Here is a 25873-nt window from a genome sequence, read left to right as displayed (position 1 = left end):
TGGTGCTCCTGTATGTTTTCAGGGTATAAGGGTATATATAGGCGAAGGAAGTCGGTCAGGGGAGCCACGAGGGGCCCACGAGGGTGGGGGGCGCGCCCTCCTGCCTCGTGGATGCCTCGTTTCTTTCTTGACGTCCACTCCAAGTCTCCTGGATTGCGTTTGTTCCAAAAATAACTCTCCCGAAGGTTTAATTCCGTTTGCACTCCGTTTGATATTCCTTTTTCGGGAAACACTGAAATAGGCAAAAAACAACAATTTGGACTGGGCTTCCAGTTAATAGGTTAGTTCCAAAAATAATATAAAAGTGTATAGTAAAGCCCATTAAACATCCAAAACTGGTAATATAATAGCATGAAACAATCAAAAACTATAAATACGTTAGAGACGTATCAACGCCGCGGGCGCTTAGCCTCCACGCCCCCGGCACACGCATGTCAGGGGGCGCCGGGTACTTGGCCTGGTTGAGGAGGCGCGCCTCCGACTCTTGGAGGTGTCGGCGGCCGAAGCCGTTCGCCGCTGCGCCATCACCTGGGAACCTCTCGGCCATCTTTGCTTTGCTCGTCGGCGGGAAGGGAGGAGAGGGCTTTTTGCGAGGGGGAGGTTGTGGCGTTCACCGGCAGGCAGGGGTCGCCTTTTATAGCCCAGCGGGGCGGCGGGGCGGCGGGGTGGCTGCATGCCGGGCGACGCGTGGCGGGAGCTGGCGGGACGCGCGTCGGCGGCGCCTTCACTGCGCCGCCCGTGAGGCATCAATGGAGGCTGACCGGCGCGGCAGACTTGGCATTGTTTCCCGCGGGAACCGAGGCGATGAGGGTGACTAAGCGGCGTCTCGCTGACTAGACGGGCCCGCCATCGTTCGTGCCAAAACCGCTCGCCCCGGCGCCCCCGGGCGCCCCCCAGCGTGCCGGGTTCGGCCTGGGTCCGCCAGCACTAACTTTGGCTCAAACCGGCGAAAAACGGGCTCTTAGGGGCGCGATTGGGCCGTTTTTTCGGCGCCGACGCGAAAAATCGCCTGGGGGCCCGTGTTGGGGCGCGGTTGGAGATGCTCTAAGATTTAACGTGATCATACCCAGGGCCTGGCCAAGCCCGAAGTGAAAAACCTCCTAGGCTCGACTCAACCCGAAACACCTGAACAAATACAAATTTTCATATAAATTGTTATTTTTGGGCATTTAATATATTATTTTTGCTATTTTTCAACTAAAATAAGTATTTAAACCTCATTTAGTCTTCCAGCCCGGGCTTTGCGCTAAATAAACTAAGCCCAAGCCTGGCCCAGATGTTGGGCTTTCGGGTATGGGCCACCGGCTCGGGCTGCCCATGTGCAGGTCTAGCTAAGATAGCCCCTGGGCCCACTTGTGCGAGAAAAACACAAGACATGTGCACAAACAAGAACATACAAAGAGCGCCACCGTATTGCCTGGCCGTCCGATCTGATCTGAGTCGGAGAGAAAGACCATCAACGGTCAAATCATGTTCCACGTGGAGCCGGATTCACCAGATCCTCTTCGGGGCACGCCAAAAGACCAAATTACCCCCTGTCTACCCTCCACCCCCCACCCCTCTCCCTCTCGCGCTGGTCCCCTCTCCGTGCTGTTCCCCGCTCGCTCGCTCCCTCTCCTGCGCTCTCCGGCGCCGCCCAGAGGACCCCCGACGCCGCCCTCCCCGCGGAACTCCGGCGCCTTCCAGCGCCACCCGACGCTGCTGTTCCCGCGGAGGCCCGGCGCCCCCCGGCTCCCTTCGACGCCGCCCCTCCCCGTGGAGCCCCGGCGCCCCGCGGCCTGCCCGTCCCCGACGCGCGCCGCCCTCTCCCGCGGAGCTCTGACGCCGCAAGGTGAGGGTTCCTTGCTTTCCTTGTATGCTCCTTCGCGTGATTTGTGCAGTCCCCTAATAAACCCTAGGTTTTGTGGCGGAGGTTGATCAATGACATCGTGGGAGGGATGAGATGCTGCTCTATTTCTGGCATGTGAACTTATTTGGGGAATTCAATAGTCACCATGAGAGAAATCTTATTAGTTAATGAGCTATATAAATTTTTATTTTTCTCGGATCAATCGATTTGTTGTTATGTTTAGAGATGTTGTTTCTGTTGTTAGTTTTTGAGGAATTTTGTGCCATAGCCTAGTGAGCTTGCCAATTTCAAGTTAGTTAAGGGGCTGTTTGGTTCCTGCCCTGGCACGTCCCGCCAAATCATGGGCGGCATTGGCGCGCCAAAATATCGGCGAGCGATTTGTCCGCCACCGTTTTGCCAGCGCTTTGGCGCAAAAACAGAGGGGAAAGGCTCAAGCGGGGCTGGCGTGCCAAAAATTTGGATTCCATCCAAACAGGATACGAAGCGCCGGTCAACACCGATATATTGGCTGGGCAGGCAAGGGCGCCAATCCAAACAGCCCCTAAGAGTCTGGACTTGCACTTGGGGAAAGTGATGTGCTGAAGCTCTATGACATTGGCCTTGCAGTTTAGCTACTCCCTCCGATCCATATTAACTGTCCCTCACAATATGGTTCCATACTAATTCAGCGACAATTAATATGGGTCGGAGGGAGTAGCAAAATCTGACACTTCTCTGGTTGTTTGTTTGCGTGTCGTGGACATGGAGGGTTCAATGTCTTTGGAAGATTTCTTACTTTGGAATCAATATTTATGATATGCTGTTCTGTATCCGCAGGTAGGGTTTGACCAAGGGAAAACGGAAACTCCTTCCATGTGAACTGCTGTGATGCATTGCCTAAACTGAGAATCCACCACGTCTTGAGTGAAATCATGGCGCGAAAAGGGGGTCAAAGTAAAAGTGGTCCGAATCTTGCTTCACCTAATCGGCAAAATACAACTAATGGTGATATACTAAATACACCAGAAAGAGATCCAGTGCATGGTGAAGATCCAAGTTCACATCTTCAAGGTAAATCAAATGGTTCTGGAGGGAACACTGGCCAGAAAACAAAAAGCAACAAGAAGAATAACAAAAGCAATGGCACCTCCTTTGGTAAATCTGATGACATAACTTCACATAAACAACAACCAGAAGATATCAGTACTGATATGCAAAATTCAGAAGAACCTGGGCCACCTTTCAGCAGTACCAGACCAAGAAGAGATGGCAAGAAATCCTCACGGCGTGGCTTTGGTAAAAACTCATCAGTAGAACAAACCCCATTGCGTATTTTGACAGAGCAAGTCAAAGAGAAGACCAGGCATGTTACTTCCATGGCTGCATCCTTTTTTAGAACCTCGATGATGTATGTGATGGAAGAAAGCAAAGTATTGGTTGAGAAAAATAGGCCAGCTATCACAGCTTTCATGGCAATGGCGGAAAAAGGGCGTGCCTATGCCCTCGGCAAAATGGAGTATGTTTATCCTATTGCTCGGGCCTGGATGTTTAGTGCTGGAAAGCTGATGTTGCTCTTGTTGACTGTTTGGTTAGACTGCAACATAAGGGGCTTCGATTCTCTGCTTCGTCTGGGGACAAATTCCCTTATTGCAGTACTTTGGTGCAGCATGTTGTCAATTTTTGCAATGATTGGGATAAAGAAAATGCTCATGTTCATGGTATGACCAACTATCTTTTTCTTCTTTTCTAGTTGCCTTCCTGACAATTTAATGTTTACTGTGCTAACAGTGGTTTGGACTTGGTCAACATTTATTTTCTGCACTTTCCTCTCATGAGTGCAAGCATAGTTTCAGTAAAATTTCTGATCACTAGCCTGTTTAGTCCATGCATGTATAGTCTTCTGCAGTTGATGATGCCTTCCTAAGGGTTTATTATGCTCTCTTGCTTGAAACTTTGAATTGTCAAATCAAAGTAGATGTGCTTAATGTCCTGGCAGTATTTTAATATTTGCTATTCTCTCTTTGTGACCAGGTGATTGCTGCTTCTGTGGTTGCTTTTATTGGTATTGGTTTTGCTGTCCTGATTGTCGCGGTGCTTGCAGTGGTGATTTTATGGCTGTATGGAAGCTTTTGGACAACAAGCACTGTAGTAATTGTTGGAGGTCATATTCTACAACTTGTCTACTATTCCTTTGAGACCACTCTTACTAAACATTTCATAGTGTGTAAAATTCACTAACATTGCTTAAAATGCAGGTGCTTCCTTTTTGTTGAAGCATGAACGATTTGCTCTGCTTGTCACCTGCCTATATTCAATGTATTGTGCAAGAAGCTACATTGGATGGCTTGGATTACTTTTGAGCCTGAATTTGTCTTTCTTTTCAACTGATGTTCTAGTCCAGTTCCTGAAGAAAAATGTAGACAATGAAAATGGTTCTTCAAGGAACTCTGATCAAAATTCAGACAGATCAAGCAATTTCTTTGGGGAATTTCAGCAATCATCAAAAGACAGCAGCTCACATTCTGGATATACTCAACCTTCTAATCGTGGCCCTGGTGATCCGTCAACAAGTGGAGCTGAGGAGTTAACCTCTGAAGATGAAGTGGCACGTTTATTGAATTGCGCCGATCACTATTCGGCATTTGGATTTCGCCTGTATGAAATCATAGATGTATCAGTACTCAAGAGAGAATACAAGAAAAAGGTGATGCTAAAGATAAAACGAATGTCAGCTGTATGAGTGCCATATGAATGTTCATATGCTGCAAGGTTTGATTATATCTTTGTTAATTGTGATTACTGATTTTGCAGGCTATGTTAGTCCATCCTGATAAGAATATGGGCAATGATAAAGCTGCTGATGCATTTAAAAAGCTTCAAAACGCATATGAGGTTCACATCCATTCATTGTTGAAATAATTACATATTCAATTAAAATACATCTTTTTATAAGATCATGTATGTATTCATGAGTCTGCAACTGTACACACAGGTTCTTCTTGATTCAGTGAAACGAAAGACATATGACGATGAGTTAAGGAGGGAGGAGCTACTGAACTACTTCAGGCGGTTCCAGGGTGCTTCTCAAAAGGTTTTCCTAGCTATTCCTTACCAAATGATGTTTAATATTTACGCTTTGCTTGTTTTCTCTTATATCTTCTTTCCTTAAAAGTAGTTCCATGCTAGTTGGCTCCTGTGTGAGGGAAAGGTACTCAGTTTAGCTGGACGAGAGAATCACCCTACTGTGATGTTTCAATTAATTATGGTGTATTGACATGTTTTTGAAGTGCATGAGAAGGCTTTGCATTTGAACTATTCAATTTCATGATAGTTCATGTTTTTCAGGTTAACCTGAGAAAAAAAAATTGAAACTGCCAGCAATCACTTTACCACTTACGAGCGGATTTGGATTTGGCTGATTTGTGCTTTGCTGGATTTGCAAAATCGCAATGCATTTTTTTTCATTTGGTCTCAGTTAATTGAGGACAATTTCGAAAGCCTGGCCCAGTAATAGTCATAGTTAGTGGAAGTTGATTTGACCAGTGGTATGGATTTTACTGTTCAGTTTAGTTAAGTTCCTAGTGGAAGTTGATCTGGCAAGGAATTGGTATGGATTTTACTGTGCAGTTTAGTTAAGTTCAATGTTCTTGTGTGCATGGCCTGTGTTGGAAAAACATTATATTTTGCTGTCCATAAGCACTGATTTAATGTTTGGAAAAGCATTATTTACCAGAAGGGTGCTGGATGGTTTCAGTGGCAACAATTGCTCATTGGTTTTTGACCCAACTGTAGACGGTGTCCTTGATTGCTCTGATGCAAACATGCAGTTTCCATGATGGTTTGGTGTCATGGTTTTGATGTGAAAGTGACTTCAGACATTAGGCAGTTCGATTTTTGGGGGATGGAATCATGTTACATGCAATAGGTTCATATGTATTCGTTGCAGTAATTTTTTTTGTCAGTCTGAATAGTGTGACGTTCCTAATATTATGTATCGTTTTGTGTCGCAATTGTAAAATTTATTCTTGCAACTGCCATCGGTTTTTTATGAGACTAGTGTTTGGGAAATGTTTATGTTGGTTTAACAATCCATTCTGCCAAGGTGGTCTGAGATAAAAACAGAAGACAGAAGAATAGTAGATGTAGTATCTACTCCCTCCGTTCCGATTTACTCGTCGTGGTTTTAGTTCAAATTTGAACTAAAACCACGACGAGTAAATCGGAACGGAGGGAGTACATATTAATACAGCTTCATAGTCTTGCAGTTTGCTTTAATTTATCCTCTTTAGAAAGTATCAATGTGCCAGAACCATGAGCTGGTCGCGAGATCTTATGGGTTTCACCTCTAGCCTACCCCAACTTGTTTGGGACTAAAGGCTTTGTTGTTGTTTAGAAAGTACTCCGTATCAAATATGACTACTCATCTGATAGCCATAATTTCTTTGCTGTTTTATTTTATTTACTAGAAAGGAGGACATGGTACATTCCAACAAGGGTTTAGCCCCTCTGAAGGTGTTGATGAAGGACCTTCTGCTCTATCGAGAAGAATAGCCTGCAAGAAATGTGGCGATTTCCATCTGTGGATTTATACAGGAAGACCTAAGTTGCAGGGCAGATGGTGTCAGGTATTTTCTTTTGGTATATGGCTGTGGTTGCTTTTGATTCTGTGCTGCTAGTAAATGTTCTGTATAAGTTACTTTTCTTCATCACAGGATTGTAAAGAGTTTCATCAGGCTAAAGATGGTGATGGATGGGTTGAGCAGTCATTTCAACCGGTCCTATTTGGGATGCTGCACAAGGTAATATCAGATTATTCCAACTCATGATATGACCAACTGCAAAAACTTTTAGCCACCACAAATGTCTTGTGACTGATGTCTTGTGATATTTACAATTTATGCAGCCCGATCTGCCTCGTGCATTTGTTTGTGCTGAAAGCAGCATTTTTGATGTCACCGAGTGGTTCAGCTGTCAGGTGAAAATTTATATGTTTTATGAATATCTTCTTTATTACATTTGATTGCTCATAAGTTTGATCTTTGGTCAGTACATATCTATGTGTTGTAAGGATGGCTACTATATGGTATGGTTAGATGCTTATCTGTTTGAATCACTGAAATCCCGTGTTTCGTTCATGAGAACTGTGACCAAGAAACTTTGTACTAGTGCAGTAAGTTCAGTAAGGGGATCACTTGCCACTGTTAGTTTGAAGTTTAGCCAAAATCTCTGGGCATTGTCTCCAGTACTCAGTTTACTAGTATTAAGATAAAAAAAAAATACATGGTGGATAGGAAAGCAGTAAACGTACTAAATCATAGCTACAGCTAGAGGAATTTTGCATGGTTTCTGAAATCTGAGGCGTCGAGTGGAGTGGGTCATTATTTTCACACTCCGCCTATTAAGCAAAAAGAGAAGCAAAGTAATTTATGAACTGATACACAAATTTTTGTTTTCTTCTCCAGGGAATGAGATGCCCACCGAACACGCACAAGCCGACCTTCCACGTGAATGCCAGCTTGGCAAAGCAAGGTAGTGGCAAAGGGAGCACCTCAGGGCCAAGGGGTGGAATCCCGAACATGGATGCAGGAGTCGATGAGGAGTTCTTTGAGTGGCTGCAGAACGCTATGCAGTCTGGCATGTTTGAGGCGCAAGGCGACCCCCCTTCTCCAGGCAGCGGAACCCATGCAAAGAGTAGTGGTGGTGGTGGCGGCGGCGGTAGTAGTAACAGGAAAAAGAGGAAGGGCAAGAAGCAGTGGTAACTCACCTGGTCTGGGAAAAGATAAATAAACGACTTTTGAGTGTATCACAAATGGCCAACTTAGTTCGCCCCGGATGCTAAAGACTGGCATGCTGCGCGTACGCTGAGACACCATCTCGAACATCCCGACTCGACTTGGTAAGATTTCAAATTTCGAGAATCGAAATTCAGACGGAAAACAAGAGCATGTATGTGTATGGCAATGCTGGTGGATGTATTGTTACTTGCCTTACAACGAGGCCCAAAAATGTTACCCTAAGTACAAGAAATATATGTCATTATATCTGGAAACTTGTCTATTCTTCTCGGGTCAAACTTGCATTTATTTTATTAATTTTGCTGAAGTGGTAGTACTGGAATGAACAGTAGAAATGTTTATCTTGACTTTGCTGTGGTTCTCATGGTCTTGAACACTTGATACCATACATGATGGTGAAAGCTAGCTGCTGAATTGTCCAGTTGTACGCAGCCACCACTCACCAGTACCATTAAGCTCCCAACCAAACGGCGTAGCAAATGAAAAAAGAAGCTACCAGGCACCACTGGCGACAGTGACGTGCCTCTGCTTAGCCACCGTGGCAGTGACATGTCTCTGCTTTGTGCTTTGCGTGATGATTAAGCTCGATAATGACACAAACCTTAAAACACTTTCCATCATCATCTGGTGAGCTTTAGCATCATGTTTTAAGTTAGAAATCTCAGTCACCTTTTCCAGGACCAATCCAATCAGTCTGGGTCCCGCCTCACTAGCTTTGTGTACAAGCACAGAGATTAGTACTACAAATCAAAATTGTAGCCCTTTATATGGACTACTCCCTCTGAACCCAAATAGATGAGGTATAAACTCAGTTAAAAAGGCAATGCTTTCTAAGTTTGACCAAATGTATACTCCCTCTGTCGGTCTGTCCCACAATATAAGACTGTTTTGCAAGCTAGCCATAACTTGACAAAGGGTCTTATAGTATTATTACCATTATTGAGAATAAATATTCTTATATTATAAGAGGGAGGTGAAGAAAAATATCAACAACTACAATATTGAATAAATATATTATGAAATATATCAAATGTGGGATATATTGATAATGATATGGTATTGATGTTCATATATTTGTATATATGCTTGGCCGAATTTAGAAAACATTGACTTTTTGACTTGATTTATATGCCATCTATTTGAGGACGGAGGGAGTGCAATTTTGAGCTGAGTGATGCGGGATTTTACATGATAAGATTTGATATTTTGTTTTTCAGCTTTGCTAAGTCTCAGTCGACTGAGTCTTCGTTATGTCTTAGTCGATGCTATATTCCTTTGATCTTGCATGAAGATTTGTACAAACTTTTTCCATTTCTTCTTATATGTATATCACTTGACCGAGACCTAGCCACGCCCTTAGTTTTCTCTTTGAGAGATGCATGCAAATTTCAAGAGTTGCCGATTGTCTGACTAATCACGGGAGACGCCAGATCCAAAAAAGCAAATCAAGCAAAACCTCTGTATATTATGATTGCAAAAATAAACAAATTGCACACTGTATTAGTGTGATATTTTCACAAAGCACCCCCGGACAACACAGATAATCCCTGACGAGCCAGGACACGCGTATGCACGCACTGTACACCGTCAGCAGTGACCACAAGCGGCTAGCTTCGTAGTTGTAGTACTGTATTGCACTGCTAGTCGTCAATAGTAGACTGCGCCGGCATCAGCTGCAGCTAATTTTTCGGGCCGCCGTCGTGGGCGGCGGCGGCGGCGCCGACGACCCCTTCGTTGCCGGCGAGGATGAGGTACTTGTCCCTCCTCGTCAGCCCGGTGCGCTCGTACCCGAGCGCCTCCGCCACCCGCCGCTGCACCTCATTGGCCACGGCGCGCGCCTCCTGGCCGCCGCACTCCACGGGGGCGAGGATCTGCACCAGGTACGACGGCACGGGGTTCATCAGCAGGTACAGCGGGTCCAGCATCTTCCTTCCCCCCGCCGTCGTGCCATGGAACATGTCCACCGCCAGGTGCAGCGCCACGGGCACCACGTCCACGCCGCCGGCCGCCAGCTCCGCGAACAGCGGGCTGAACCGCAGCAGGAACGGCTCCCTGCACGTCGTCCCCTCCGGGCACACCACCAGCCCGCCGCGGCCGCCGCGGCGGGCGAGCTGTGCCTGCATGGCCGCGCGGTCGGCGGCGCGGTCGCGGGTGAGGCGGAACGTGGGGATCGGCGCGAGCATCTCCGACAGGCGGCTGATGCTGTAGGTGGCCGCGGCGAGGTCGCGCCGGCCGGCGGCCGCGGACACGCAGAGCGGGTCCAGCAGCGACCGGTGGTTGCACGCGAAGAGGTTGCCCTTGCTCCTGTCCCCGGGGGCAGACGGCGACGACGACGCGATCATGCGGTTGTGCATGCCGAGGGCGGCGAGGAGCGGCACAGAGAGTGAGAACGGGAGAAGCAGAAATACGGCGGTGCGGAGCACGGCGAGCGGCGCGCCGAGCGGGAGCCACACGAACATGGCGAGCGTGGCGGCGGGCGTCGGCCGGAACGCGGTGCGGCCGTCGTGGAAAACCAGGGGCTTCGGGTACCGCCGCGGGTGCAGCACCCCTCGCCGGCGCCGCGTCGACTCCGTCGGCACATACACCTCCTGCATGCATGCAATAAATTGTCAGCGACAGCCCACCAACCAAAGCCGGTCAACGGAAGACTATGCTACACGTACTACATATACACGACATGAAATATTGAAGATATGCTCGAGTTAATCAACGGCCAGGATGTTAACTTAAAAGTAGTTGTAAACCAGGAGTAGCTCTCTTTTCAGAAAGGCGTTGAAGAGCCAGTATCTCTAGCTTTCGTGTACTGCTGGGGACAGCAACATCTGGGATATGATTAGATCCACCCGGCAGTATATAATTATCTTGGAGTATGATTGGGAAAATCAGATGTACATGCGTGCATGAGTTTTAATTTAGGGGCACACCTTCTCACAAGTTCATAGATGTGCATCATGTCAAAAATTTATGCAAAAGTGTGTTTAAAATGCATAAGATGACGAACATATATTCTGTCTACTTTTTCACCGAATATTTGATCATATCATTGCGTAAATCTTTCTATGTTCTTATTAAAATATGATGCACATCATGAAATTAATGAAAGGCCCAGGTGTTAGTGTTACTAGAACCATCTCTCTCATTTTCCGGAAGGTGTCAAACTGGACAGTATCTCTACCTATCGAGTACTGCTCAAGATAGTAACATAGGACTATCTCTCTCATCTCCCGGAAGGCGTTGAACTGGCCAGTACCTCTAGCCCGAGCGATGCTATACACACGATGAAACTCCAGCCGACGTGTGCACGATCCCATGTGGCAGCACAGCAGCGCACGTACATGCAGGAGGGAGTTGGTTTTTCTGTCCGCTGATGCATGCACACTGTGTATCGTTCGCAGATCGTGCAGTCCGTGTCGTGTGTGAAGCCATTTCGGCCATCGAATACTGTTGGGGATAGTAACACAGATCCACCACCACCATTATATAAAGAATGATCGTGATCACATGATGCTGAACATGTACTCCTAGTAGTACTACTATACTACTTTTCTCTTGAAAGCTGACGTTTTGGACAACTTATTTTGGCACGATCATGCACGGCTCTTTCCATACATATCCACACAAGCCTAGCTAACTAGGATACTGTGCAGACACTGTAGGCGGACTGTAGCTAGGTGCATCAGTGCATGCATGCATGCATGGTGGCATGCAATCACTGATCGAGGGTGGTGCATGTGCATGTGCATGCATTCAGTCGGTCGAGTTGACGTATGATCCATGCAATGCAGTTCGACCAGGAGGTCCGACACGGACACGTACGCAACGCTCCAGCGAGACCAACCACTCGAATTAGCTAGGAGGATGCCCATCTCACTCAGGAAAAATCTACTATATATGTGCCGGCATCCATGCAGGAGCTATATATACAGATTTGACAAATTGAACCTGACAGAGAAACATATTTCTTGCTAATAATAGTAACATCAAGTATATGCCACAAGAAATAGACCTGAACTAAAATAGTACTCCCTCCGATCCTTAGCTAGTCTAACTTACTCAAGAGTAACATGCAGCGATGAGAAGGTGTTGCATATTCCTAAGTTAGTACATGCTTTGTTTAAAAAAGGAATTTCAGTCACTTCTGTAAGCAATAGGACCATCAACCATGTAACACCCAACCATCACCATTTATTCCCACCACACCCGTACTTTCTCTCCATTTCTTTTTAGTCCGCATATAAGATTTCAGTTAAGTCAAACGTAGTAAAGCTCGACTAAAATTATAGGAAAAAAATATATCAACATTCATTATATAAAATCGATATCACTAGATGCATCAAACTTTCATGTTGCGTATTTCTAGTATTGTGGATGTTGATAATTTCTTATATATATTTGGCCAACTTTATGAAGTTTGATTCAGACTAATCTTATATGCAAAGAAAAACAAACGGAGGGAGTACTATGCAAATATAGTGAAAAATCGGAACAAAATTTTGCTAGAATTGCACACTTTCGAGACTCCAGTGATGTAGTAGTAGTACTACTACTAGAATTTTGAGTGACTAAGACATAAAAATTCCAGGCTATCTTGTCTAAGTAGACACGCTTGTTCTCACCCAAAAAAGTAGAATACGCTTGCATGCGAATTTCAGTGACAGTTTCTTTCTGTTTATCTTTTCTCCATCAATATCTTGAACAAACACGCACATCCCTTATTTTTTTCTTTAAACTTATACTTATCTCGCTTATTTTCAAGAACATTAATAGCATGCATATCAGCGCCCTCTCGCTTATTTTCAAGAACATTAATAGCATGCATGGAGTAGTAAAAAAACCATTGGTGGCTAACCTTGCAGTACTTTTGGAAGATGTGCTGAAACGAGCACCCCTGTCCACCAATGCCGACGACGGCGCCGCCCTTGGCCCCAATGATCTCCTCCACGTCCGTCCTCCTCGCCACCTCGCCTTCGTCCTCCACGAGACCCAGGTAGTACCCTCCGAGCTCCCTCAGCTCCGGCGCGACGACGGCGTCGACAGCGAGGTACTCCTTCAAGAACGGCTCCACCATCGCCCTCGGCATGCTGCTCACGCACACGCAGCGCCTTCGCCGCCGCGCGGCCCCTGCCGTCGCTGGAGCAGACGTGGCCGCGTGGAACACCTCGGCGCTCACGTCCTGCAGGAACAGCTTGGGCATGACGGCCATGCCCAGCCGGCCAAACTCGTCCTTCCGGAGCCCCGCGAAGCTCACCATCACCATGGCCTTCGTGGCGAGCTCGTCCGTGAGGAGGCGGAAGAGAGGGTAGAGCAGCAGCAGGAGGAGGCCGCGGAGGAGCCCGCCGGCCTCGAGGGCCACGAGCATGAAGTAGGGGAAGGTGGAGGCGGACATCAGCAGGCCACCCTCCACTTCGCACACGATGGTGCCGCCGCCAGTACCGCCATCATTGTTGTTGCCGTCGTCCGTCGTCCCTGGCGCCGGGAGCGCGTCCAGCGGTGCCGTCGACGACTTGCGCATGTGTGACGGTGGCAGCTTCTCGGTGGCCGACGTCGGCGCGGGTGGCGCACGGGTGATGAGGGACTTGAGCCGCCGGACGAGGATCTTGTTGTACAAGAGGAGGGACTTGGTGAATGCTTTGGACATGGCGGCAGCCGGCGGTGCGTGCCACCACAAATGTTGAGGCAGGCAGCTACTAGCTAGTGTTGAGATGTGGTGAAAGGCAGCAGACGCTGCATGTGTTTATATAGATAGGAGAAAGATACGTGCTGGCGTGCACTAGCGGGAGCGGGATTAATAAAAAATAAGTGTTGGTGTTTAATCTTGTCACTAAGAGTGTACAAGTTTTTTTTAAACACGATACAAATGCTCACTTACCGGCATATACACTTAACTCTATAGACGCATGCATGCACTCACACTCTACCCCTAGGAGCATCTTCAATATACCGAGCCTTTGTAGTCGATGAGAATGTCTCCTCCCGCTAAATGCACATCCTGGAAGGCCAATAAATCCAGAAAAATACGATCACAAGTGGCAAGTCTACGAGTTGAACCCTGATGTGTTGGTTCAACCACAAGGAACCTAATCATCTTAGCTCTGCTCAGTTCACATTAAGAGTACAAGTTTGTTGTTGTGTCATGTATCATTGATGTTTAATCTTGGATTACTTTTCTACACTCTGCTATCTTTCGTAAAGCCGTGTAATAATATGGGGCCGACTATTTCACGGCCGTCCAATTTTTTCTTCCGTAGGTCACTTTTTTCTCCGCTGATCTAATCGGCAATCCAACGGACCACAACCTTCCCCTTCCTCTAGTCTTCTCCCTCTAACAACATCATGCCACTGTGCCATCCACTACCACCACACCTAGCCACTCGTGGCCGGCGATGATGCCTCCCATGCCATGCCGTGCCCGAACTGGGTCTCCGCTCCCGGCCATCCCTCCAACCCACTATTAATGGCGTCGATGATAGCACGCACCCAACACCCGACCCCGTCAGCCCCCGCCTGTCCTCCACGACGATGACCCGTGGAGACGGCCAAGTCCTTCCCCATTGCCCCCACCCCCCATCTCCGTCTTGGCGTCGCCTTGCCTTCTTCTCACTCTCATAAAATGCTGACGCCACTGTAATTTCAGTGGTCTAACAAATAATCAACGCGTAATACCTTCTGTAAAAATAAGGGTCTACATATAAGTTTGGTACTTGAAAACATTTTAGGCATCCAGTTACTTTTCTAATAAACCACTAGATCTTGATCCAATGGTCTGAAACAGATCAAGACAAGATGAGTAACTAGCTATGTTATCACATGCCTCTCTTTCCCCATTAATTACTCGCCACATCATCTGTTTTGCCTAGAGATGTGTGATGTTACCATCTATGTTACTCCCACTATGGGTAGTCGCCGGTCATAGTGGGAGTAACATAGGTAGTAACATAGATGCCACATAAGCAAAAACGATGATGTGGCAAGTAGTTAATGAGGAGAGAGGCAAATAGAGTAACATAATATGTTACCATCACATAGCGCTTCCCAATGCATAATGAGTCTAAAAAATAATAAATGAAGGCATCTATGTTACCACATCTATGACACTACGCACTATGAAGGTAGTAACATAGACTATGTTACTAGTCTAAGTTACTCTCCATTATGACTAGCCTAAGACTAGCCACAGTGTGAGTAACTTCGGTAGTAACATCGAGTCCAACTTAGCAAATTTGCTTATGTGGCAATGAGTTAATGAGGAGAGATGTAGTACTAGTAACTTAGCTAGTTACTGTAACATCACATGTCCCAATGCAATATGAGTCGATAACCTAATAAATGAAGCTTTGTATGTTACCACACTTATATTACTACCCACTATTGATGTAGTAACATAGTCTAGGGATATGTGTATGTTAAAAAGAACAGGAGTTGTTGAGAGGTAGCTATTGATTCTTGTGTTGCTAGCTGGCAGCTTGGTAACCGTGCATCAATATCACGCTGGAGTTATTTTGTTGGAGAGAGAGGGAGTATTGTTTAGAGCTTGGTCTCGGTCTTGGGCACTACAACGAGTATGTTATTTGAAAAAATAAAACAATAAGTGGAGTATAGTAGTATGTTTTTTGCACACAATCAGATAAAATAAGTCCATATAAATCTCACTATGTTTATATTTAGTGCACGCACATACGTAGTACATATATACTAGGGCACAACTGTGAGCACTAGGATCTAAAAATTGATGGGAATCATCATTTGTGGAGTACAAGAATGATCATCCCACACAGTCGAGCGGTCATCAAGCAATGGTCGGCCATGTGCGATGATGGTCTCAGCCGTGGCTTGCATCCACTGTCATGGCCGTGTTTTGTTGATATCATCCCACACGGTTCTTCCTTTTCTTTTCGAGCCATGTGCAATCAAAAACTACCTTCCATTCCACCGACGATTCACTTAAAATATGTACCGTCGTGGATGGTGATTTTTTTCCCAAAACATATCTATGCGGCCAGAAGGGCTAGCTTGTACTTGTATGGTCCATGTTGTACTATTGTGTGGCCTTATAAGTCTACCACCCCCACCAAACGGTGGTTCATCTTAGCCACGAAAGTGTCAGTCACGTACGCATCGTCAATACTTGAGTACATGCTACAGCAGACCTTAGGTGAGCTGAAACAAGCACACACACAGTACGTTTTTTTTTGAGACAAACACACAGTACGTGTACCCTGTGTTTGGAGGCACATATGTAGTAGTAAAGGTTAGGGCCGGCCGGCCCAGCAGCAAATCACCAATAATACGTGCCGACGACCGGACGATCGACGTGATGGCTCTGTGGCAAACTCCTGCTCCCCGGATAAACCCATATACACGCTTTGTACGCGATCACGTACCACACGTGTCCAGATCAAGGAACAGTGCTACATCTAGAGCTTACATTGTGGAACGGTCGTCAGCGTGTGGCACAGCACAGTATCATGTTGCTTAGAATTGAAGCTAGCACATCAATCGGCCCATTCAAACTAGATATAAGTGTGTTTTTCATCATGTAACTTACTGCGGTGTAGCTTTCGTCACCCTTATAACTTTTAGTACCGTGTAAATTTCGTCCCTCGCAACTGTCAACCATGGTCAGATAACCGCTTTTGCGTTGAATTGGCCAACTTCTTTGGTTAATTAATATTGGGTTGTTTGATTCGCAAGTTTCTCTAAGAACTTATTCGCGCTACGTTTGAGAGGAAAATTTCTCGTCCACTCCACCTATTCGAATGAGTCAATTGTTTTTCCTGGGATGCAAATCATGCATTCAACACACTTCTTCTCGCCGGGGAAAAAGTTTGTGTGATTGGTACAAATTTAATCCTTCATGATTACAGTTATCTCCTTAAATAAACACTTACTATATAATGAAATATAAGACTTTTTTTTGGTGTAGTTGGCTAAAAAAACGCCCTACATTTTGTTACGGAATAAATCAAATATGAATAGTTGGAAACTACACCGAATTTAGTGCAGGTAGCGCTAGCTAGCCAGCTTAGCACTATTGCGTGGTGGGTAGACTACGTACACAACACGCAAGTGAAAACAAAAAGCTCTTGTATGTTGACTACTGCTCGATGATATTTTCTATGTATTTGATGCTAAAAGCTTTGCTAGTAAATTGTCCATTTAGGAAAATATGTTCATACAAGTACCTTTAAAGATCAAAGTCCTTTTGTGTTTAATGTTTAGAAATACCCCCTCTGTCCCAAAATAAGTATTGCTGATTTAGTACAAATTTAACTAAATCAGCGACACTTATTTTGTGATAGAGGAGATAGTGGATCACTTGTTTACACATTGTTCGCTGGCTAGGTATGTATGTGGAGTAGCAAGTCATGCTTTGGGGATAAATATGAATTTCCTTGGAAAGTATAGAGGTTTAGCAGCAGTAGGAGTGATAAGGCGATTTGCTCTATTTGGGACTATAGGAAGAAGTCTTGTTTTAAAAGGTATTTACTCAAAATCACCATGTTGGGGGCTAGAATAACAACTTGCTACCACGTTTCGGATAACTCATGAACATCCACCACTTTGAGCCTAATGAGAAACGAAGAGCACTCATTGTCTGATTTGCTTGTGAAAACAGTGAAACTAAGAATTTGGGCCACCTGTCGGGTTGAGTTGGCATGCGTATGTGGACAACATGTTGAGTTGGACGAGGGTCTCATCTGTCATCCACTCACATCCTTCTTCCTGCTCCCCTTTCTTCTCTCTCTCCGCCTCCTCGGCAGGAGGAGCGGGTCACCCATGGTGCCCTCACGCAGTCACGCCAGTGCGCCATGGCCAATCTCCTTCCACATTTTGCTGGCCCTGTCAATGACCGGCTCCACCGTGAAATCCACCGGAGCGTCTCTTCCATGCTGTTGGCATTGCCATTGTGCACGTCCTCCTCGGTGATGAACACAAATTAAGCGTTGCAGAGTCCGAGTGAAACAATACTGGCACACAGCCGGCTAGGATGGCGTCAAACACCGCCGCGTGTACGTGTCGCCCGGCGGCACACAGATGCTCGGCAATAGAGAAGAATCAGCCATGACGGAGCTCGGTCAAAGTCAGGGAAGAAGTAAGAGGTATCGGCTATTTACTGCCTAACCAGTCGATTCCTTTTGCAGCAAGGCTCGGGGGGTGGGTGGGGCAGCTAGGCGACATGGTTGGAATGAGAGACGAGGAAGTTAGGGCATCTCCAGCCGCGCCCCCAACATGCTCCTCCAGGCCACTTTTTCTGCGCCGGCGCCGAAAAAACGGCCCAGTCGCGCCCCTAGGACGCCGAAAATCGCCGGTTCAGACCTTTTTTCTGCCCGGCGATCACAGGCCGAACCCGGCGCGCTGGAGAGCCGTTGGGGGCTCCGGCGCTAGGGAAAAGCACGCCTGGCCCACACCGACAGGGGAAAAGTCAAGGTTTTCTTCCCCCGACTCGCCTCACACCCCCGCGCCCTCGGCCACCACTAGCTATATCCCGGCGACGGCCGCCGGCCTACTCCGCTAGATAGCCATTCCCCGCCGGAAAATAGCAGCGCTTCGCCGCGGCAGCCCCTCCCGTAGCAGCTGGGCGTTTCCGGCCGCCGTTTCCAGCCGCGGAGGCGCGGTTTAACGGCGGGTACACGCCCACCGAGCGCAAGGTGTTCGGCGTTTTGACTGTCTCGGCGATGGACTCGGATGAGGAGGAAGAGCTCGCCGCGCTGCTGGAGGAGGAAGCCGCGGCCGACGTCCAGGAAGAAGAGCATCTGATGGTGCCCGCCGCCCTCGCCGCCCAGCTGCTGGCGAACAATGAAAAGCCGCGTCGAGGTGGCTCGGCGCCGGGGCGGGTGAAAGCAAAGAACCGGCATCGTCTACAAGGCTACTGCATGCTCTACTCCGACTACTTCGCCGATGCTCCACTTCATGGCGAGAGAACATTTCGGCGCTGTTATCGGATGAGCCGAAAGCTCTTCCTTAGGATTGTGAATTCCATCCGGGAGTTCGACAACTACTTCAAGTGCAAGATGGATTGCACTGGCGCTCTTGGATTCACCTCCATCCAGAAGTGCACGACAGCGATGAGGATGCTTGCATATGGAGCTCCCAGTGATTCACTCGACGACTATGGGCGCATGGCCGAGTCCACCAGCATAGAGTGTTTCTACAAGTTCTGTCGGGTAGTGGTGCTAGTGTTTGGGCCACAATACTTGAGAACACCCAATGCGGAAGACACTGCTCGGATCCTAGCCCAGAATGCAGCAAGAGGATTTCCTGGGATGCTTGGAAGCATCGACTGCATGCATTGGAAATGGAAGAACTGCCCATTTGGTTGGCAGGGGATGTACAAAGGCGCCAAAGGCGGTTGCAGTGTGGTGCTTGAGGCGGTAGCCACACAGGACCTCTGGATTTGGCACTCCTTCTTTAGTATGCCAGGAACTCACAATGACATCAACGTGCTGCAGTGCTCTCCTGTTTTTGCCAAGCTCATTGAGGGCCATTCTCCTCCGGTGAACTTCGAGATCAATGGGCACCAATACAACAAGGGGTACTATCTAGCTGACGGCATCTATCCGAGATGGTCGACATTTGTGAAGACGATCTCAAACCCTGTGGCAGGAGGTAAGAACGCCTGGTTTGCGAAGCTTCAGGAGGCTTGCAGGAAGGATGTCGAGCGGGCATTTGGTGTGCTCCAATCTCGATTTGCTGTTGTTCGGTACCCCACTCAGACCTGGTCGAAAGATCAAATGTGGGAGATCATGACTTGCTGTGTCATCTTGCACAACATGATCATCGAGAGCGAGCAAGAAGACCCAGTGTTTGACACCGAACCATACTACAGGCAGGGTCCTCTAGCCGAAGTTGATCACCAGCTACCGGCAACTTGGACTGCCTATCTCAATATGCGTCAGGAGATCCGAGACCCACAGGTGCATCATCAACTGCAGAAAGATCTGATTGAGCACCTATGGAGGCTCAAGGGGGACGCCGCGTGATGAAATACGAGTTTTTATTTGTTGAACTATATAATTTGTATTGAACTATTTGTTGTTGTAGTATTTTGTTGAAGTATTTGATTTTTCTGTGATGAAATATGTGATAAGGAATAATTGTGTTGATAATTGAACGCCGAGATACGGCGAAACCACGCCGAATATGGGCCTATTCTCGCCCATATGGGCCGTTTATTCGTCGAAATTGGGCTGCAAAGTGGGCCAGTTTCGACGCCTGGGGGCGAGCTGGGGGCGACGACTGGGCGCAAAACCGCCCCAGCGCCGAGTGTATCGCCGGCTCGCCCCCAACGGGCGATTTGTATGCGTCCTGGGGAGGCCAACGGCTGGAGATGCCCTTAGCCGCGTAGTCGACCACGCCGGTGATGTAAATGGTTGGCAGGTCATGCGCACATTTGCTCTGTGTCCGACGCGGTCGATGTCGTCCAGCCCTGTAGCGTGTCCACTGCTCTGTCAGGCGTTGCACGGCCACACGACACGACATTATCACCTAGTTGCTGCCCTGCTCCATCCTTGATGACTTCCTCTCTGAGCTGAAATCCCGGTGCGAGGAAAGAGGCGAGAAGGATAGGCTCACAACATGTTTGTTGAAGTACCCATGGAATAAAGGAAGAAATAAAAATAAAAAGTAAAAAAAAACACTTGAGTCATTGGTAGGTGGGACCTATGTCCAACTCAACATATTGTCTACACAAGCACACCACGTCAGCCCGGCAGGTGGGCCCAACATGTCTACTTCCTTGTTTTCATGAGCAAATCAGACAATCTTTTAATCATTAGGCTTAAAGCTGGCGGTTCATCATGATTTGTCCGAAAAGTGGTACTAAGCTATGACCCTTGCCCTATATGTGCTACTTTTGGGTATATACCTCTTGCTTTGACAATGTGTACCCTTATGATCCTATTAGCGTAATCACTTAGATTGCTTACTGGCTAGATTTCTGACCCGGTTTATAGAAACAAAGAATACGAGGGTTGCAAGTCAAGTGATAGAGCTGCTGTTACATGCTGCAACTGTTGTTTATAGCAGGAGAAGAGGGCGGGCGCCGCTGGTGCTCAAGATTGCGGGTCGAGGCCTGTAACATGTTTGGTGAGCGTTTATGAAAAAGCTGGAGATTTTTTTGGTGAGATTATATTTTTCGCAGGAATTTTGGTGTGATCAACGCTATAGTGACGTAGTTGAGATGGAGTTCTCCGTTCTAGTTATTGTTCTGGACCTGAATACCCAGCGAACATCAGATTTTTCGGCATGGTAAATCGAACATTTCTCATGGCAAGTTGTATTCGCCGAGGATGATCAGTTTAGTTGGCGAGCATGACAAATACGCCTCAATTCATCTTGTGCTAAAAAATTACCATGCTTGCAAACTAAATTTGCCATTCCCGCCCCAATATAAGTTGCCATGAAAAACGCTCGATTTTCTATGTTTAAAATCTAATGTCAGATTTTTACCATTTGGGTTCGTTGTTGGGTTGCCTGTGATTGAGCTGGAGGAATTGTAATGATGTAGGAGTAGTTATTTTCCGGACTTTATGATGTAGTTGGGCTGGAGTTTTATGTAGTGATCTTGGGGAGTAACTTTGGATGTGTGGGCATGATCAAACTTGAGGGTAAGGCTTAGTCAAAAGTTAGGGTTTCTCCCCCCCCCCTCCCTCGACGGTTAGGGAAACTCCCCCCTCCAAGCTTTGCCGGTGAGCCCATGGATTCACCTCCCCTCTGTCTGCCGCTCCGGAGGCCGATGGCGGGGATGGGAATCCGGTGCTTTTGCTCCGGTTAGTAGTTTAGGTTAGAGTTTTTTAGTCCTAGCAGGTGTGGCACTCGGACGGATGGCGGCACTTCTTCTTCGAGTTTATCTTCCGGACTCCGATCCTCCTTTAGTTCGTCCATCAGAATGTAGTCGACGGAGCTCCGGCATAGATTCCTGCCATCTTCTTGGGACGATGAGGTTAGGGTTTCTCATCGTGGGGCGAGAAATGCTGTCAGATGCTTTAGATCTATTGAAGGGTTCAATAACGACGACTCCGGTTTCATGATGTTGTTCCTTAGGGGCATGCACACCAAGACTTCCCGGCTATCATCGACAAGGTCAATCCGGCTCCGGCAGGGAAGCGGCGACAACGGCGCATCGGCGGCTTGTTCTGGTGGTAGTGGTCGCTTGGTGGTTTCGGAATCTCGATGTAATTTTTATTACGTTTGAGATGCTTTGTAGTTTGTACATCCGGTGAACTTTGATATTAGATCCGGACCATTTTTGTTAAAAAAATGATCAAACTTGAGGATGAATGGTGGATGTTCTCTGTATTAAATTTTCATGATCAATGAAAACGGGGCCAATTCTTCTTAATTCATTTTTTTAAATCGATGATATTTTCAGCCGACCAAATAGGAAGAGAAGAACGTACGTACGTGCAGCGGTGCATGGCCAAGTTATCGAGAGGGACTAAGCCGACTTGGTGTTTCCTCTTTGACGTCTTTCAAATGCCAATAGAATATCCTGTTTTTTTCCTAGCCTCTCAAACATGTTCATTCTTTGGTTTTTTAGTGTACGTATGCTGATCTGTTCGAGGTTGACCCAAAAACCACGCACGCAATGTAATCATGGAACCTGGTTTCTTCACTCGTGTGGCAATCCTGTGTGCCACCGACTGATCATTGTCACGATATGCCACGATCGATACGGCAACTAGCTAGGCAAGGCCCATGCATGCATATTTTCAACGAGAAGTCGAAATCTCACCGGGGTTTGCATGCATGCATGGTACGTGCAAACCCTCACATGCACTTGAGTAGCTAGCTGTACACAGTATACAAACAGCCAATGTGTAGGTACTCCTCCGTCTTGATTTATTAGTCCCCTCGTATCAAACTTTGATCATAAATTTAACTAACAAAATATTAATGCGTGTCATCAAAAATTATGTCGTTAGATTTGTATTTAAACATGTTTTCTGATGATACTTCCTCCATTTACTTATACAAGGCCACTACGGAATATACGTTTTACATCAATACAAGGCCACCAAGAGGAAAAAAATAATGATATTTTCTTGTACTAGCAACCTATTAATACTTGCATGCATGCAGTCATAATGATACTAGCTAGTACTTCCTCCACTCAACTTTTTTGCATGCATGTTGCGTATTAATGATCCCGGTAAATAAAAGGAAAAGTTGGCTTGTCAAGTACTCCCTCCGTTTCAAAATAGTTGACTCAACTTTATATTAATTTTAGTACAAAGGTGAGTCATCTATTTTGGAACGGAGGCAGTATGAATTAAATTTTATCTTGATATCTGTAATTTGAGTTTGTGACCTTGTATATAAAAATGAAGGGAGTATTATTTTTGCTATGTATAATTTATATTTTATCACTTAAAACCAAGATGGAGATAGTAAATGCTAAGAACATGAGCAGCAGCCTATCTCGAAGTCAGAGCTTTTTGTATCATCGGTGCTCCAGTATTGCAACGGATGGGGCCGACCATTAATTATTGAGTTCCCGCCAGTTGCAAGGCCCCATTTCTTCCGGCCCCCAACTGTCTGCATTCACTGCCCAACGAGGCAGAGGAACGAACGGACGAACACCAACGCAGCCAGGTTAGGTGCATGTTACGTCGGCCATCGCCCGTGAGCGAGATTGCTGCCAGCACCGAGAACACCAAGACCCGGAGCGCCCATGCCGCACGTACGCACTCCCGGCGTCCTGTCGTGCTTTGCGTAAACCTCGGAGCGCTTTTGGAGTTCGATGGCTAATTATGATGGCGCGTACACGTACGTTTACGTGTTATAAAGTTGACACGCACGGCGATCTTAATTTAGTTGCGTCGGCTGCGGCCGGCCAGTTGTGATAGGCCGGCCGGTTGAGGCGCTGAGCGCTGAGCGCTGAGGTAGGGTTTTTGGGTTACGGCAGAAAGTCACTTTGAGCGGCAACGTTACCTATCGGTAATGATCCAACCACACATAGGCTGCTTTAAGATCCGAACCATAGCATAGGTAGCTATTTTTTTTTCCTATATACAAAACGAATACCCGATCTAATACATCTAGCGGCTCCCATCATGTGTCCTTATATGCAGAAACGGATGTGACAACTCTCTCTCTTCTCTCACACACGCACGCATCGGTTTCTTCTTTCTCCCTTGCAACAAATGCATGGGCTTTATTTCATCTTAGCCAACTAAAAACATTTATATCTTTTGAAACATAAGCTCGTTTTTGAAATAATTTATATATTTGAACTCCTGAAGCCAAGACCTTTAGAACCAAACCAGTTTTGGATACGTCTCAAACATGTTTAAAATTCAACGTTTCACATTTCGTATGTGGAACAAACCTATTTCACATGAAAAATGTGTTTTTTGTGAAACAAGACAATGAAAACTGAAATACAGGTTATGAAAGTGGAAAAAATTATGATACGGAAATGTCAACTTGTGAAACCGATTATTTGAAAATGTGAAACAATTTATTTCAAAAGAGTGAATTAAGTTTTTTTAAAGAAATGTGCAATTGAAATAGATGGCTTTTGTGAAACAAACCAGTGAAAAGTGAAATGTATGTTTTTGATTTGTGAAATAGTAACCACATTAAGTGAAAGGATAATGTATCGTTATGAAATTGATTATTTGGAAATGTGTAACCATTTATTTTAAAAGAGTGAAATATGTTATATTTTCAAATAATCAGTCTCACAAACATATATTACAATTATGTAATGTTACTGGCTTGTTCCACGAAAATCACATCAATTTCAACTGCACATTTGTGAAATGACATATTTCACAATTTTGAAATAAAACGTTACACATTTCCAAATAATCAGTTTCACCTTTGTATCTGCCGAAGACACAAGTAGCCCAACGACAGGCTTGTGTCAAGTTGTGATTTCCAAATAATCAGTTTCACAATTATGAAGTAGTGTTGGTTGGTTCCACGTTTTTCTATTGAAAAAGGTTTATTCCACATTTTTCAAGTGAAATGTGTTTGTTTCACATACGAAATAATACTATGTAGGGCATGACATAAAGTATTACGCCGACCCCGCTAGTCTGACAAAAATAATACTATGTAGTGGACCAGCTGCTGAAATACCAACATTTTATATAGATTGCAAACTTTTTATACAACACATGATTCATTATATGGTACGAGATGTTGGCTACACAGCTGCTGCTAGGTAGCGGTGCCGCTCAATTTTCACTTTACCGATCTAGGGCATCTTGCACGGGAGGCCGTCCGTGTCGGCTGGCAGGGCGGTCACCATACCTCTGGACGGGGATCAAGGTGATTGTCTGTAGAAGTGCATGCACTAGCCAATGCAACCAGAAGACCGATCTGATGGAAGAGACTAGGCATCATATTATACGTCAACGCTCCCCCTCATGTGTGGCTCCCTTAGGCCTAAACGTGGACCGAAAATGGGATGCAATTTAATTGCGCTAGCCGGGTCTTGAACTCGAGACCTCTTGGCTCTGATACCATGTAGAAGTGCATGCGCTAGCTAATGCAATCATAAGACCAATCTGATGGAAGAGACTAGGCAGCACATTATATGTCAACACTGTCCATTCAGATGAGGAGGAGAGGGGGAAGACTTGGCGTTTGCCGTGGAAGAACCTGAAAATGACCGGTCGGCCCCAACACACGCACTGATGCATTATTTGTTGAGGAGAAAGCCATCAATATTCCTTTTTTGCAGGAAAATTTTCAATCTATTCATTGTCAATCATGATAGTACAACGAATACCAGACATAGTAGAAATTACATCCATATCCATAGACCACCTAGCAACGACTGCAAATACTGAAGCGAGCCGAAGGCGCCGCCGTCAATCGCCCCTCCCTCATTGGAGCCGGGCAAAACTAGTTGTAGTAGATAGTCAGGATGTCGTCGTGCTAAGACCCGATATGACTAGCGCACCAGAATAGCAACCGCCACCATTGAAAAGAAACTTAGATCGGAAGGATCCAACTTGTAGACACACAGACACACACCGACAAATATCGGATCCACGTGGATCCACCGAAGACAAACGCCAACCGAACCCTACGAGATCCACCAGAGATAAAGCTCCACAAGCCCTCCGATGACACTAGAAGCACCACCAGGATGGGGGCTAGGCGGGGAGAACCTTATTCCATCTTCACAGAGCCGTCGCTGCCTCGTTTCTCTGAGGAGAATACAAACCCTAAGAAACCTCAGAAAAGCATCAAAAACTGAGACCCTCCCATCAGCAAGGGCAGGGATCCACCA

General features: G+C 46.3%; 2 protein-coding genes across 2 annotated transcripts; one reads left to right on the top strand and one right to left on the bottom strand.

Moving 5' to 3' along the window:
- Positions 1 to 1548: 1548 nt before the first annotated feature.
- LOC123114134 (uncharacterized) lies at positions 1549 to 7885 on the top strand. The gene is made up of 10 exons (XM_044535500.1): positions 1549 to 1831; positions 2666 to 3546; positions 3860 to 3989; positions 4084 to 4532; positions 4640 to 4720; positions 4821 to 4919; positions 6295 to 6453; positions 6541 to 6627; positions 6732 to 6803; positions 7291 to 7885. The coding sequence occupies exons 2-10, from the start codon at positions 2761 to 2763 to the stop codon at positions 7585 to 7587; spliced, it is 2160 nt and encodes a 719-aa protein (XP_044391435.1). The 5' UTR covers positions 1549 to 1831; positions 2666 to 2760; the 3' UTR covers positions 7588 to 7885.
- Positions 7886 to 9058: 1173 nt separating this feature from the next.
- On the bottom strand, positions 9059 to 13317 carry LOC123114132 (probable glycerol-3-phosphate acyltransferase 2). Its single transcript, XM_044535499.1, has 2 exons — positions 12473 to 13317; positions 9059 to 10211 (listed from the first exon to the last, which is right to left on the bottom strand). Exons 1-2 carry the CDS (start codon positions 13259 to 13261, stop codon positions 9303 to 9305), a joined length of 1698 nt encoding a protein of 565 aa, XP_044391434.1. The 5' UTR covers positions 13262 to 13317; the 3' UTR covers positions 9059 to 9302.
- Positions 13318 to 25873: the final 12556 nt, after the last annotated feature.

This window comes from Triticum aestivum, chromosome 5B (assembly GCF_018294505.1).
Source record: "Triticum aestivum cultivar Chinese Spring chromosome 5B, IWGSC CS RefSeq v2.1, whole genome shotgun sequence".
NCBI lineage: Eukaryota > Viridiplantae > Streptophyta > Magnoliopsida > Poales > Poaceae > Triticum > Triticum aestivum.
This window is presented reverse-complemented; position numbering and strand designations above follow the sequence as displayed.

What these genes read in the sequence shown, in the direction of transcription:
- LOC123114132 (XM_044535499.1), bottom strand. Translation starts at nt 13,261, where the DNA reads ATGTCCAAAGCATTCACCAAGTCCCTCCTCTTGTACAACAAGATCCTC. An exon ending in TCTTCCAAAAGTACTGCAAG is followed by an intron (nt 10,212 to 12,472) that starts GTTAGCCACCAA and finishes GCATGCATGCAG; the next exon opens with GAGGTGTATGTGCCGACGGA.
- LOC123114134 (XM_044535500.1), top strand. Translation starts at nt 2,761, where the DNA reads ATGGCGCGAAAAGGGGGTCAAAGTAAAAGTGGTCCGAATCTTGCTTCA. An exon ending in AGAGAGAATACAAGAAAAAG is followed by an intron (nt 4,533 to 4,639) that starts GTGATGCTAAAG and finishes CTGATTTTGCAG; the next exon opens with GCTATGTTAGTCCATCCTGA. An exon ending in TATTTGGGATGCTGCACAAG is followed by an intron (nt 6,628 to 6,731) that starts GTAATATCAGAT and finishes CAATTTATGCAG; the next exon opens with CCCGATCTGCCTCGTGCATT.